Source organism: Myotis daubentonii, chromosome 1 (assembly GCF_963259705.1).
Source record: "Myotis daubentonii chromosome 1, mMyoDau2.1, whole genome shotgun sequence".
Taxonomy (NCBI): domain Eukaryota; kingdom Metazoa; phylum Chordata; class Mammalia; order Chiroptera; family Vespertilionidae; genus Myotis; species Myotis daubentonii.
In genome coordinates, this window is record NC_081840.1 from 34,093,660 (window position 1) to 34,108,141 (window position 14,482).

General features: G+C 42.5%; 1 protein-coding gene across 4 annotated transcripts in view; it reads right to left on the minus strand.

Moving 5' to 3' along the window:
* DAAM1 (dishevelled associated activator of morphogenesis 1) overlaps nt 1-14,482 on the minus strand; it is a 158,064-nt gene that overhangs the window by 46,602 nt on the left and 96,980 nt on the right. For all 4 annotated transcript variants that reach the window (XM_059694523.1, XM_059694532.1, XM_059694504.1 and 1 more), the window contains exons 4-5: nt 6,187-6,258; nt 829-923 (exon numbers count right to left, since the gene is read on the minus strand). In XM_059694523.1, the coding sequence (XP_059550506.1) occupies nt 829-923; nt 6,187-6,258 (167 nt within the window). The remainder of the gene's footprint in view (nt 1-828; nt 924-6,186; nt 6,259-14,482) is intronic.

Here is a 14,482-nt window from a genome sequence, read left to right on the forward strand (position 1 = left end):
GAACAATTTTGTGATTTTTAATATATTCCCAGAGTTGTGAACCACTGCCACTCTGTGATTTCAGAACACTTTATCAATTCAATCATCTCCAAAAGACTATTTCCCCTTCTCCCCAAACCCAGGCAACCACTAAACCTTCTGTCTCTGTGGACTGGCGCTTCTGCATAGTTCCTATAAATGGAATCATAATACATGGTCCTTTGTGTATTGCCTTCTTCACATTGCACCAATATTTTCAAGGCTCATCCATGTTGTAGGATGTGTCAGTACTCCATTCTTTTTTATGGCTGAATAATCCATTTTATGGATATATAATATTTTATTTATCTATCCATCAGTTGACAGAATCTGGGCTGTTTCCACTTTTTTGCTATTATGAATAATGCTGATATGAACATTTGTGTGTAAGTTTTGGAGGTTACTTTTTTCATTTCCCTTGGCTATACATTATGGAGTAGAATTGTTGGGTCATGTGGCAACACTATGTTTCATTCTCACCAGCAGTTAGTGAGGGTGGCAATTTCTCCACATCCACACCAACACTTGTTAGTCTCTGTTTTTTTTATTTTTTTATTTTAGCCATTTTAATGGCTGCTTGCATATCTTTTAATTGAAGGAAATCAATTTATTGAATGTTCAGTGATTAAAGTATTTTATCCATATTTCAATTGCATCCTTCTAACTGAGGACTTCCTCAAAAGTTTGGCTGTTGCAGGGGAAAAAAAGGAATTAGAAAGAAAAGACAGAAAGAAGGGCTAGAGGAGAAGAGTAGAAGAAAAAAAGAAAAGTAAAGAGACAAGTAGTATATACTACCTAGGAAAAAATTACCTCATTGGTTTTGTCCTTAGTGCTGTCTTCAAGCTCTCTATAGTTTTACTTCTTTCTTCTTCTTCTTCCTTCTCTAATGCGAGCAGAGATTTTCTCTATGCAAAGAAAACTGAGGTTACTTTATCCAATTCTATATTTGAATTATGGTATAAGCAAGGCAAACCCACAGATTACATGCTACTATTACTTCTAATACAAATAAATAATAAATCTGTAACAAAGGTTTACTACAAGCCAAAATGTGGAGCAAACGCCAAGAATTCCACATATTTGTTATCTCTACTAAAAGTTAGTTATTTCCAATTTTAAATAAAGCTTTAAGGCAATGTTTAGAAAACTTAATAGAGATTAAGTTGTCCAAATGTTTGTGTAACTATTCTAAAACCGCACTCTGATGAGATATTACTATTTATATTAGATAGAAAGAAGAGCGAACCTGTAGTTGATAATAACATTCTGACAATTAAAGTTAATAACATTATCACACTATCAAGCTGAGGTGGGCAGCAATCCTCCCATCTTATCTCTCCCATTCCTCAGACGAAAAGTATAGTCTTTTACACTTGTGGTTCCATCAAATATTTTTAAAAAGGAAGAATTAAATTGGACCTGATGCTATGATGGACAATTCTTTCTATGATGGAAATGCTTAAGTTTTAGAAACAACTCAACATCATTTGGAAATTAGGATATGGAGTGTGTGTGTGTGTGTGTGTGTGTGCACTCTCCCTTCCCAGGGATCTGCTAGAGCACTGCTTCTCAATCTTTAACGTGGATATGAATCATCTGGGGGTCTGCTGAAATGCAGGTTCTGAGTTGTTTGGTCTGGGGCGCAGCCTAAGAGGCTGCATTTCTGACTAGTTTCCATGCAATATGGATGCAGCTCTGTGGGCCTCACTTGGAAGAACAAGGTCCTAAGGAAGCAGATCTCAGTTGGTATTATAAAGTCATGAATGCTAATAAGCTTACAGACTTGTTAAAAAGTCTTTTCCTTTCCCTTCATCCCATAACCCCCTAGTTCAGTGGTTCTCAACCTTCTGGCCCTTTAAATACAGTGCCTCATGTTGTGACCCAACCATAAAATTATTTTTGATGCTACTTCATAACTGTAATGTTGTTACTGTTATGAATTATAATGTAAATATCTGATATGCAGGATGGTCTTAGGCAACCCTATGAAAGGGTCGTTCGACCACCAAAGGGTTTGCGACCCACAGGTTGAGAACCGCTGCCCTAGTTGTATTAGAAGTATCCCAGGTCTTCTGGGCCCAGGTGCCTCTACACATGGAATCACTGGTCCCTTGCCTTCATCCTACTCTGTACACGGGCTTGGCTAGTCACAGTCTTTTCACCTGTTACCAATTCTGATAAAATGTGCGGTTGGGAAATAGGGTATTGAAAAAAGAGTTTGCCTCTCATCCAATGTGTCGCAATGATCCAGTCTCTTCCTTTCTTTCAGGAAAACAAATCATCAAGGGGAGACTTTGCTTAATTATTTTCTAGTTAACAGTATCAACATTGAGTAACTAGATGTTAATTAAAGTCTAATTTGACTTTACAATTAGGAGGATAAAGCCCAAAGCAAACATAAATATCAGTATCATTTATGGCACCTGAAATAAAAATCAGTAAAATCTTGTTTTTAAGCTGTTATTGTTTCTGCTAAAGTTGTCCTCTTGCTAGTGATGCATCTGGACAGCTGTCACCAGAGGGTGGCTGGGAAGAAGCTGTGTGCAGAATAGTCAGTGAATTCCTTCACAGCTCTATGAGACCCATCCTCTGGAAAATTCAGCACAAATCCAGCCAAGTATGTTTAATCTCCCAAGGCACAGCTGAACTCTACACTCTTAAGCAATCCTTTGACTCGGCAGCTCAGAATCAAGCCTTGTATGAACATCACTCCTTGTTCCTAAGCTTAATCACACAAAACGGTCCCCAAATTAAAGACGACTCACATTTTTATTATGGCTCACTAATACTAAGAGAATTGGCACACATTTATCCTTGAAGAGGGTGGGACATATAAAAGCAGACTACATTGAGTCTCTCCCTAGTAGAGGTGGGAGATTTAATAAAAGTCAAGAAAATTAAATTGGAATTTCCCTTCCCAATATAAGGACCATTACTTTCCTCTCAAAACAAAACACAATACCCTATTTTTTGTATGTGACACAAGATTTAAATCTAAGATTGCTTACTGTATTGAGAAAGCAGAGGATGTAGATGAACCTAATATACTAATGCGACTTTTCAAAATGAAATGATTTATGGCAAGTCTCACGTTTCCAATCTTCACATTTAGGAAGAAGGCTCATTTGCAGCTTTTTATAGAAGAGGGGGATATGCCTACATTTCTGCAGATGGCTGCTACACCAAACATCCAGTATGCGGGATAGGCTGTGACGGAATGTGCACCCTGGCAGAGGATCTGGTCAAAGCTGCCACAGTATACACTGGAGCATGTGGGTCTAAGAGAAAGGCACAGGCACAGAAACCCTCCCAGGCTGGGAGTCAGGAACCAGGCTCCGGTTTGGACATTTCATTGGTGTGAAATCAGTAAGCCGGCAGGCTAAGCACACTGAGTTCCACCTCACATCCTTTCACCCTAAGAGTGTACAAAGTCACACACAGAGAGTCCAGGTCCTTCTGCAACCTATTGGGCCGCACTTTTATTATTCCATTTTTCACTCTTTGATGGATCATTCAGGGGTCCTCTAAAGAACAAAGCATCCTTGTTAGGAGGCTTACGTAAGTAGCTGAACTTGCTCCACAAACGGCTTCACAAACTAGTAAGTGCTGTAGTCCTTGACCTGGACTGTTTATCACTCTCAAGGCATTAAAGAAAACAGATGCCTGCCCCGCCTCAGAAAACTTGGAAGTGGGGAATGGGGAGGGATTCCGAGGCCTCTTTTATGGGTTTTTAACCCAAGTTAGTGAGAGGCAAATTGGAAAGGAGTCTTTCAGCTCAGGCTGATGGGTTTAAATTCCAGCTCTACCATTTCCTAATTAGATGACTTTGGGCAAGGTAACCTTTCTGAGTCTCAGACTCCTTATCTATAAATAGCACTTACAGCATAGGGTGCTTGTAAGCCTTTAAAACAACATGTAAAGTGCCTGTATACTTCTTGTCATAAGATGCACACTCAAAAGCCGTAGTCGCTACTGATGCTGAAGGCAAAGGATGATGACAATGGATAAATGCCCCTCAAGAATTTCCTAGTAAAGAGCCAGAATCTGACTGCCACGCCATAAAAGGACTGAACAAACTGTGCCTCCCAGTCCCCGGGACAATGCCTCAGGGTTCGGCTGTGTGTTGTAGGCATCCTCTAATACAGTTACCAGAGCGATTAGCCAGAACTATGGGAGGAGGTGGCGGCAACAAGTGTGCTGAGGAAAACAGAACATCCAGCAGAGTTTCTGGTCTTATCAGGCCTCCTTACTCCTTTATGCATGCAGTAGTTCTCTGGTCTCACTAATTCATAAACTGTTAACACCTTTGACATTTAACCCTGGAAAGACACTGGCTGGGTCCTTAACGGAGCATTAGAAAGCTTTTCTAGGTGTTTAACACAAAGAATAGCAAAGTGACTGCCAATTTAATAGCCTTGAGATTCTCTTGGAAAGAAAGCAAATATAATTTAAAAATGTACACAATGTCCAAGGACTGGATGAGGAGAAAAGAAGGCTCTTGATGGAGGCCACACACGGGCACATCACGGACCCCCTAGAGCAGGAAGGGAGCCAGGTGGACACCGGACAGGCATGGATAAGTCACTAAAAGACCAATTAACCTAATGGTCCCAAAATATGAAGAAAGGAAAAATCCATAGTGTTTAGTGCTTCTCCATTTATGGAAGTGAATTCATTAACAAAAAAGCAAGTGCCCCTGTCAGCTATCAAACAATGCTGACTCCATTAGAATAAAAGACAGCCTGCCCAGCAGGTCCTTTTTTTCCCTAACAGCAAAGAACAAGAATTCAGAAAATAACCTTTATAAGAAGGAAATGTAAATGACTCTAAATTATTAGGGTTTAGGCAGAAGCATAGAAAATCCCTGATAGTCACCACAAGCCTCACATTCTGCTAACATATTCATGCAAATGCTGAAATCGCCCTTTTCTCATCTTTGCCCTTGTGGAGGATGCCTTGAATGAGGAGGATTTGGGGGTTACTTTCTATTCTTTTCTGCTGTACTTTCTGAGTAGAAACCCGTGGGGCAGAAGCCTCTATGAAATCTAGCCTTGTTCACATTTACCGGGCTGTTTATTATCCACTGTAGGACAGCAGAAGCATCTTCAAAGGAAAAGCCAGAAAAGAGGAAGTTGCTAAAAGTCAAGGCCTCTGAAAGTTTAGCAAAGTGTGAATGATTCACATATTCTGGTCAGTTTTTAACTTTTGCAGCAGCAGCAAAATGTTTGCTTTCAGCGATAAGAAACTAATTCTCCACAAGCACTCTGGGGAAGGCAAGGAAGAAAGAGGTAGAAGAAAGCATTATGGAAGCTATCATCTGTATGGACAGTATAAACTCAAAGCCGAATCTAACAGACTGGCTCTTAAAAGCATGAGTGTGTCCACTGAGGCAAAGGCCGTGTTCTACTGTGGGCAACCTCCTATTGTTATCATCAGGAAGGGGATTTAAGCTCCTAAGGCTAAAAGCTGATGACTTGTTTTCCACTACATATTTCCGCTGGGATCAATACGTGCCCCTCAAGCTGCTCAGAATGCCGCCATCACAAAGACTTCTGCTTTAGACACGGAGAATGCATTTTAAGCAATTACTAAATCAAAAATACATGTACCAAAGATTTCCCAAGGACATCTCAGTGGTGGTATTATTATTATGCCTTTTCATAACACCATTCATACATAGACTTTTTGTTATTTATATGAGCAAGAGAGTATCTTGGTGCCCTGTAAAATCAAGAACCCAGGAACTAAATAAATCCTCAATAAGAGAACTGGAGGAGAACAATGAAGAGAGTGTCATTATCTTTAAATGGCATTAATTTTTAGAACAGTGCTGCTGTAATAAAACTCTAAATAATTGGTAAGAACAATTGCAAGTTAAAGTTGAACATAAGCCAGATTTAAGATTACATTTTCTCTTATAACATTAAACTCACGTATATTTGAGGGTGTGCTGATTTTATTTAAAACATACTGGAAAAAATAGTTTAGCCAAGTACCACTCCTGCCCTCCCTGCAGCTCTGTTTTCCCAACACTGAACATTTGGAGTGGAGTTTGGAAAGATAAGGACATTGGGTAGTTCTGACTCAAGTGAATTAATTGTGCAACCGTGTGCTTTGTATTAGACTTGTACTTTAAGCCATGTGTTAGAGAACAGAAAGTATACCTACAGCAGCCATGGAATGGAGCTGATCAATGTAGAATTCAGGCCAACTTGTCGCTCCCTTGTTTTCTTCCTGATCCTAAAGAGAAAAACAAAAAGGTAATATACCACCAGCTGTAAACATTCAAGGGCCATAAGCACATCTGACTTCCAGAGCATCGAGACAATGGCCCACACAAACCCCTAGGAGGCATTGAGATAGAAAATATTTGTCTATAAATGTTGGCTGGCTTTCAGTCATCAGGCTCTCCACTTGACTAGGGTGGTCTCCCAGTCAATTTCCAGGGAGTGCTGAAGTCATTTCAATGGGAACTTAACCACATCATGGTGTGAAGTTGTTTCTCTTCAGGGGCACAATAACATTGGGCAGGGCACTGTGTTTGCTGCACGGACAAAGGATCTCTGAGTCCGTGTCACACTGAGGACAGTACTGCTGGACTACTCGTCTGGATGAAATCCACAATAGAGGAAAAGTTGTCTTAAAAAATGGCCACAGGATTCAGCTAGCTGTTAACTAGACTTTTGTAAGTTAGTTTATTCAGGCTCCAGCAGACAGTAACAATTTTAAAGGAGGGTTTCATATGATGTGAGCACAACTAGATTCTGCTTCAGATGAGGATGGGGAATAAAGGTTGACATTGAAGGGACGGTGATAAAACGAACACACATTAGTCCCAGGCCCAGCCCTCAGGCTACGACAGACTGAGTTTGGATAGAAAATGTAATGTGTCTGTGTCTGAGCTGAAGAGAACCGACACCCAAGGAATTCGGGAACCTATTCCTAAACCCCTCCAGCCAGTCTTGTGATACAAACCAGGTGACCTGAAGCCAGCACCAGGGCCTCAGGGATTCATGGATGGGAGTTCTGTGCCAGACTGAACCCACACTCCAAGATAAATCAATAAGTGGGTCAGGCAGCCCCACTGGAGCATCGAATCAGCCAGGAGATGGCATTGTGGTCAGGGATATTCATCCATGCATGTTTGCACACCTATATGCTGCAAGTCATTTGTGAGCAATCAGACCCGAAGAAGAAAATGTCAGCTATTCTCTAACTTCACATTCAGAGAGCTGCTTAGGACAATGGATCCCTTTGGAGAAGATACTAGACAGGCACTCACTCGTAGCTGCTACGAGGCAATGAAGAAGTTACTATCTATTTACTGGTGTCAGAATCCCAAACCTCAGGATAGTGGTTTCAAGGTGGGGCTATTAATTTCAGTCCTATACTTTCCCTCAAAAAAACTCCCCCCCCACACACCCTCCCCCCCTCCTACACTTTCTGTAAGCAATCTTTCTAGTCAGGTCTACTTGGGTAAGATAAAAGAAACGTAATTTCAAAGCTATTCTTTAAGTAGTCACAGAAAGGGGACAAAGTAACTATTGCTTACAGTGCCTTAAAAAGCTGGCAGTAACTGATATGTGAACTCAGGCAGTTGCATGAATTTAATTTGGAGACTGAACAAGGCAGATGATGGGGATGAAGGCTACAGCAGCGGCTTTGAAGTTGGGCTGGATTACACTTCCATGGTTTTAAAAAGCTTAAGAAATCTGATGAGTTTTTAGAAGAGGCCTTGATTATTATTTAACATGCTAATAAACTAGCTAAATGGTAGTGTGAAGGCTGAACCCTTCTCTCCTCTTAAAAGGGAGTAAAATTAGCAAAACCCCACTGTTACCAATGTTTTTAGCAAGCCAAAACCCACAATGGCATTCAATGGTATTTGAACCTATAAAATGAAATAGAAGGTGCCAGATCTTTTTATTCCCCCAAACTAGGGCAAATTTCCAAAACGACAACAAAATCATGCCCCATGTTTGGGTCCCATGAGAGCCTGTCTGTTGTAATAGAGCTTAATAGTCATGGTTGTGAAACAAAAATCATTTTAGAAACCAAAGATTAATACATATAGAGAAATCTCGACACTTTGGAAATGCTTTAATAATATAAACAGATAAAGAGTAGACCTAGGTACTGTAGTCAAAATAAGGGGAAGACTTTATTTCACATGCCTCAATGCTGAGAAAATCAAATGAGCTCACGTATGTGAAAACTTCTTGTAAATGTACCAAGTGCTATCACCATATTCCTGGGGGGCGATTCTCAGAGTTCTTTATTCTATCAATGCATCTCCAGTTTCCCCTGTGCGATCCTGGCCCTTCTATACAGATGTCTATAGCGGATGCCTACAGTAGGCAACTGAAACTCACATCTATGAATCAACTCTCTCCTGCTGTGAGAGGCTGCCAGAGTCTATAGTTCTACAGAGGCACAGACAGAAGGAAATGAATGCAATCGTTCTCTGGGAGTCCCCCGAGGAGCACTGGAAAGAAACTCCTGACAGAGTGCAATGAGTACAATATTCCTGGGTCCTTGTTTTACCACCTCTAACAGGTATTATTCTTTGAGTTATCCATCTCAATCCTACATATTTGTTCTACAGAAACAAATACAAAATATACACGATTGCATACATTAATTATATAAGGAAGTTATAATGGAAGCAACAGCAAAATCCAACACATACATCGTTTGTGTCAAACACCGTTATAAGCACTGTGCTCTTCATTTAATCTACCCCCAAAGCAGGTGTTGCTATTATATTCATTTTACTAAAAAGGAAATAAGAGGCAAAGAGAAGATAGATGAGCTGCCAAAGGTCACCTTGCTGAAAATTCAGTCAGTAGGAAAGAATCAGAGCAACTTCTAAGCTTAGACCTTAGATGAATCCCAAGCAATACACAGTAAGTGCAAAGCTGGCCTTTCTCTCTTAACCACTTCACTATTAGAAACTCAAACATGGTCACTCTATCACCATCAAGGACACACATCTGAATCCTCAGTCACTCACTACCTTAAGTGACTGACAGGCTGTCAGGCAAGATAAGTAACCTCTCTGTGTGACTCAGTTTTAGTTTCTTTATCTGTAAAATGAGTTCCTACCTCACAGGGTCATTGTGAGGATTTAAAAAGTTAATACAAGTGAAAAAAGAGCTGGGAACAAATACACACAGAACATGCTCAATATATGTCAGCTAGGATGATAATGAAACTGTTCCAGAATCTTTAGCTGTGGCCATTCTAAGTCCTTGCTACTAGGGCTGTAGAACTTGGAGCAATCAGTTTGGAGGTGAATCTTGGCAGTAACTGTTCAAATTTAAAACACACAGTCTTTGATGTGTAAGTCTACTTTCAGGAATTTAGCCCACAATTACAAATTTAGACTTCCACAGATATATATTACAAAGAACTTTATTTCACTGTAGTGCTGTTTGAATTAGCAAATAATAAAGTTAACAAATGGAAGGGGGATGGTTGAATAAATTATCTTGTGGCAGTAATTAAGAATGAAGTTATGTAATGATATTAAAAATGACCAAATATATTGAGGGAAAAGTTTCAAAGTAATATTTCCTGCCCATAGCAAACAGAAGTATGTATACTGTATACACAACATTTATGGAAATATATACAATTCAATTTAACAGCGGCCACCCTCAGCAGCAGCGGGTCTCTCACGTATAAACTTTTGTACAATCCCAACTTCTGCTTTTCTAAGAACATGCACTAGTAGTTTATTCACAATTAAAACAGAAGTTCCAAAGCATTACATGTTCTATTAGGATAAGAGCTTTGTTTTTTCTGGTGTTCTGTGTAATGTGAAATGCATTGAGTCAAGACCCTATAAGCTTTGGGGTGTCTCTGTTCTCTACCCCTGGGATACCCCTCTGCTCCCACAGCAAATATTTGAAAACATTTCTCGAATTGTCTTCCTCTCATTGGAGTTTCTATTTCTAAAACACAATATAATCCTAATATCAACTGTCTGTGCAGAGAAAAAAACTATGACTTGGGTTAAGATTTATGTACCCAAAGCAAGCTAGAATTTTCTAAATTTCCACACTTATATATTTGTGTGGTAAACAATTTCTTGGTAGCAGCTAAAGTCCTTCGGTAATATAAGTGGGTCTTGGAGTACAGTTTAAAAATTAAGTCTTTAAAAATAACAGCTTTTGAAATTAACACAGGACAAGATTTTAATAGGATAATTTCTCAAGTAATAATATGTACAAACTGGTTGTTTTTCCTCAATTTAAGATGCTCTTAGTAAGACCCGAAATAGTCTGTGCAAAGGTCAATCAATGGTAAAGGACATGCTCTGGGGTTGTTTACAAGACCACAAATCATAGGCTGAAGCACGTGGCCAACTAAAGCTATGTCTCACGTGTTCTACTATATTCCCATGAGATTCCCTGCCTGGATTGGCTAACAATTCTCCAGCAATGTATGAGTACTAGCAGCCTCAAATAGCAGGGATATATTAAAGTTTAACCAATTGAATTTCAACAGCACAAAAGTATTATTTCGGCATGATAGTATGAAGTAAATTTCATTCTGACAATCTGCAGTATAGGACAAAGGCAACTAAATAGTAAAAACCTGATCCATTTGTAAAGAAAATGTTATTAGAAAACATGTTAACTGTGATCATTTATAGGATCAAGAAATTCTATCCCTTGGTAGTGATCAAAATGGTCACCTGTTTCATTAGTCATTACTATTCTGGTTTCCATGGATCCACCACCATCTAATCTAATAAAAGAGAAACATGCAAATTGACCATACCTTTGCTACGCCCAAGCCACACCCACCAGCCAATCAGAGCGAATACATGCAAATTAATCCAACCAAGATGGCGGCCAGCAGCCAGGGAGCTGGAGCAAGCAGGAGGCTTGGTTGCCCTGGCGATGGAGGAAGCCAAGTTTCCCACCTGCCCTGGCCAGCTGTGGCCTCTGCTAAAGGCAACAAAATTTCAATTATAGAAGATAAATAAATCCCAGATACCTGCTTCCGGCCAGCCTCCACTGGGAGCTTGGGTGGCTGGGGGCTGTGGCCAGTCTACAGACAGCCATCAGACCCTCACCCAGGCTGGCCAGGCACACCAGGGGGGACCCCCACCCTGAAGGGGGTGTGGCCAACCTGAAAACGGCCCTCAGCCCCTCATCCAGCCTGGCCAGGCACCCTAGCGGGACCCCCACCCTTCAGGGCAAACCAGCCAGCCCCCACCCATGCACCAGGCATATAATAAAAGGGTAATATGCAAATTGACCCTAATAGCAGAATGACTGGGAATGACTGGTCACTATGATACACACTGACCACCAAGGAGCAGACGCTTAATGCAGGAGCTGCCCCCTGGTGGTCAGTGCACTCCCACAGGGGCTCTGCTCAGCCACAAGCCAGGCTGCCAGCTGCCAGCACAGCGGTGGTGGCGGGAGCCTCTCCTGCCTCGTCAGCAGCACTAAGGATGTCCGACTGCAGCTTAAGCTGGCAAGTGGACATCCCCTGAGGGCTCCCAGGCTGCCAGAGGGATGTCTGACTGCCAGCTTAGGCCCAATCCCCCCAGGAAGTGGGCCTAAGCCAGCAGGTGGACATCCCCCAAGGGGTCCCAGACTGTGAGAGGGCACAGGCCGGGCTGAGGGACCCCCCAGTGCACAAATTTTTGTGCACCGGGCCTCTAATATACTAATAAATAAATTCATTCTGTGCTTAGAATTTTTAGAAAATTCTAGTTAGAAAGAGGCAGAAAGGCCAAAATATTTTATTCTCTTAGGCATTTCTTCACAATGTGTGTGGCATTTACCATACTCAAGTGAGTGATAGGAAATCAGGAGTCAATGTGGGTGAAACTGGATTGAAAGAACAGGTACAACGGAAGGTGGAAAAATATTTTGTGGAAGGCCTTGCTAATCACTTCTGCCAACTTTCCCCTCTGCCTCAGTAATGTATAACCATCATCTCCTCAACAGATGGCCCCGATGAAGTCTAGAGGAACAGCCTAGAAACCAGTGGTTGGAGAACTTTCTCTGGAAAGGGCCAGATAATAAATATTTCAGGCTTTGCAGACCACACAGTCTGTTGCAACTATAAGACCCTGCCACTGTATGTGTACAAGGCAGCCACAGATAACTCACAGGATGAGCATCACCACGTTTCCATAGTACTGCATTTACAAAAACAGGTGGCTGGCCAGATCCAGCCCACAGGCCACAGTTGGTACTAGATAGAGTTTGGCTCTCAAGAGGGTGGGAGTACATAAGAATTCTAACTTGATCACCAACTGTTTTCCAAGCTTCCTCCTCTTTGTGAAGCCACTCTGCCTCCAGTAAACCCAGCTGTAAGTTAAGATCAGCTCATAGGGTGTTGGAATTTCCCAGTAACCTGCACTTTTTCTAGAGAAGCAGCAGGACCTACTATGCCTGAACAACCTACCTTCTTACCAAGCTCACTACTCCCTAAAAGTAGTTAAAGTAGCATGGCATATCCTGATATTAGCCCCCAGCTGTTTCTATCCCCCCCACCCCTTTTCTAATGATACTTTATTTTAGGATGTGCCTACCTGGTGTTTTTTTCCCTCTATTTATTTTAATTTATCTTTATCTTGAAAGTATTACAGATATCCCTCCCCTCTCTTTCCACCCATTGACCCCCTTCCTATCCAGACCTTCACTCCACTATTGTCTGTGTCCATGGGTTATTCATATCTATATCCTATATAATAAAAGGCTAATATGCAAATCGACTGAATGGTAGAATGACTGGTCGCTATGACACGCACTGACCACCAGGAGGCAGATGCTCAATGCAGGGGCTGCCCCCTGGTGGTCAGTGTGCTCCCACAGGGGGAGCGCTGCTCAGCCAGAAGCCAGGCTCACGGCTGGCGAGCCTCTCCCACCTCCGTGGCAGCGCTAAGGATGTTCGACTGCCAGCTTAGGCCTGCTCCCCACAGACAGCGGACATCCCCCGAGGGCTCCTGGACTGTGAGAGGGCACAAGTGAGGCTGAGGGAGCCCTCCCCCTCCTGAGTGCACAAATTTCCTGTACCAGGCCTCTAGTCTATATATATAAAAGCCTAAGTGACCATTATGACTGGATGACTGGATGACCGGATGGTAGTTATGACACACACTGGCCACCAGGGGGCATTCGCTCAACACAGGAGCTGCCCCCTAGTGGTCAGTGCGCTTCCACAGCCAACTTCCCCTGGTTGGCCAACCTCCTGCAGTCCCTCCCCCTGGCCGGCCGGGTGGTGCGCTCCCTCAGCCAGACAATCTCCTGCAGCCGGCCAACCTCCTGTGGTCCCTCCCCGCAGCTGGCCAACCTCCTGCGGTCCCTCCCCCAGGCCAGCCAGCCCCGATTGGCCCCGATTGGGACTGGGTGAGATGGGGACTGGGCAAGACGGCCCCAATTGGCCCCGATCACCGGCTAGACCAGCTGTGGGCAAACTACGGCTGACCGTACCCTTTTATGTAATGATGTTTACTTTGAATTTATATTAGTTCACACAAACACTCCATCCATGCTTTTGTTCCGGCCCTCCGGTCCAGTTTAAGAACCCATTGTGGCCCTCGAGTCAAAAAGTTTGCCCACCCATGGGCTAGACTGAGGGACCCCACCCAGGCACAGATTTGTGCACTGGGCCTCTAGTATGCATATAAGTTCTTTAGTTGGACTCTTCCTACCCCCATTCCCTCTGAGGATTCTCAGTCTGTTGCATCCTTCCATGTTTCTGGATCTATTTTGTCAGGTTATTTTGATCATTAGATTCCACATATAAGGGAGATCATGTGATACATGTCTTTTGCTCACTGGCTTATTTCACTTAGCATAATACTCTCCAGGTTCTTAAGAGAAGAACCAGCAGGCCCACAATCCAGGCTCCCTAAAGACTGTTGCTTTTCCTCAGTCCTCCCAATGTTACCTCTCACCTGACAGTGGGCTGAAGCTACATCTTATATCCCAAGCTTGCCAAAGGGCAGCAGTTGGTTTCAAAAAAATAACTCCTACGTATGTTGTCACATTTCAAGAGTCATGTGGTTCCTGGGACTGCCGGTCCTGGTTACATTATCTGGTCACTGCCACAATTGTACATCAAGCTCATCTGTTGCCAAAATCCGGTTGGGCCCACACAGAATAGAAGCTTCTTCATCCTCCAGGAAATCCTACACGTCCTCCAAGGGTCAGAATGCCAGTCATTTTCTGGAAAAACTGGAGGGTAGCTCTCATGTTTAGCATTTAGGATCATCGAAGAAAAGCAAACCTCTATCCCTATATTTCCTAATGCTGCAACACATCTGTATGTTTTTAAGGAAAACCATCACATGATTATAGAGCTAGGTCTTTGACCCTAGAGACACCCCAGTTTGAGATTCCCCTCTCAGGGGTCCTTTATATGTCATCAGCAAGTGATCGATTGTGTGCTCTCAGAGAGAAGGCTCGAAGGGGTCCACAATCACAGCCAG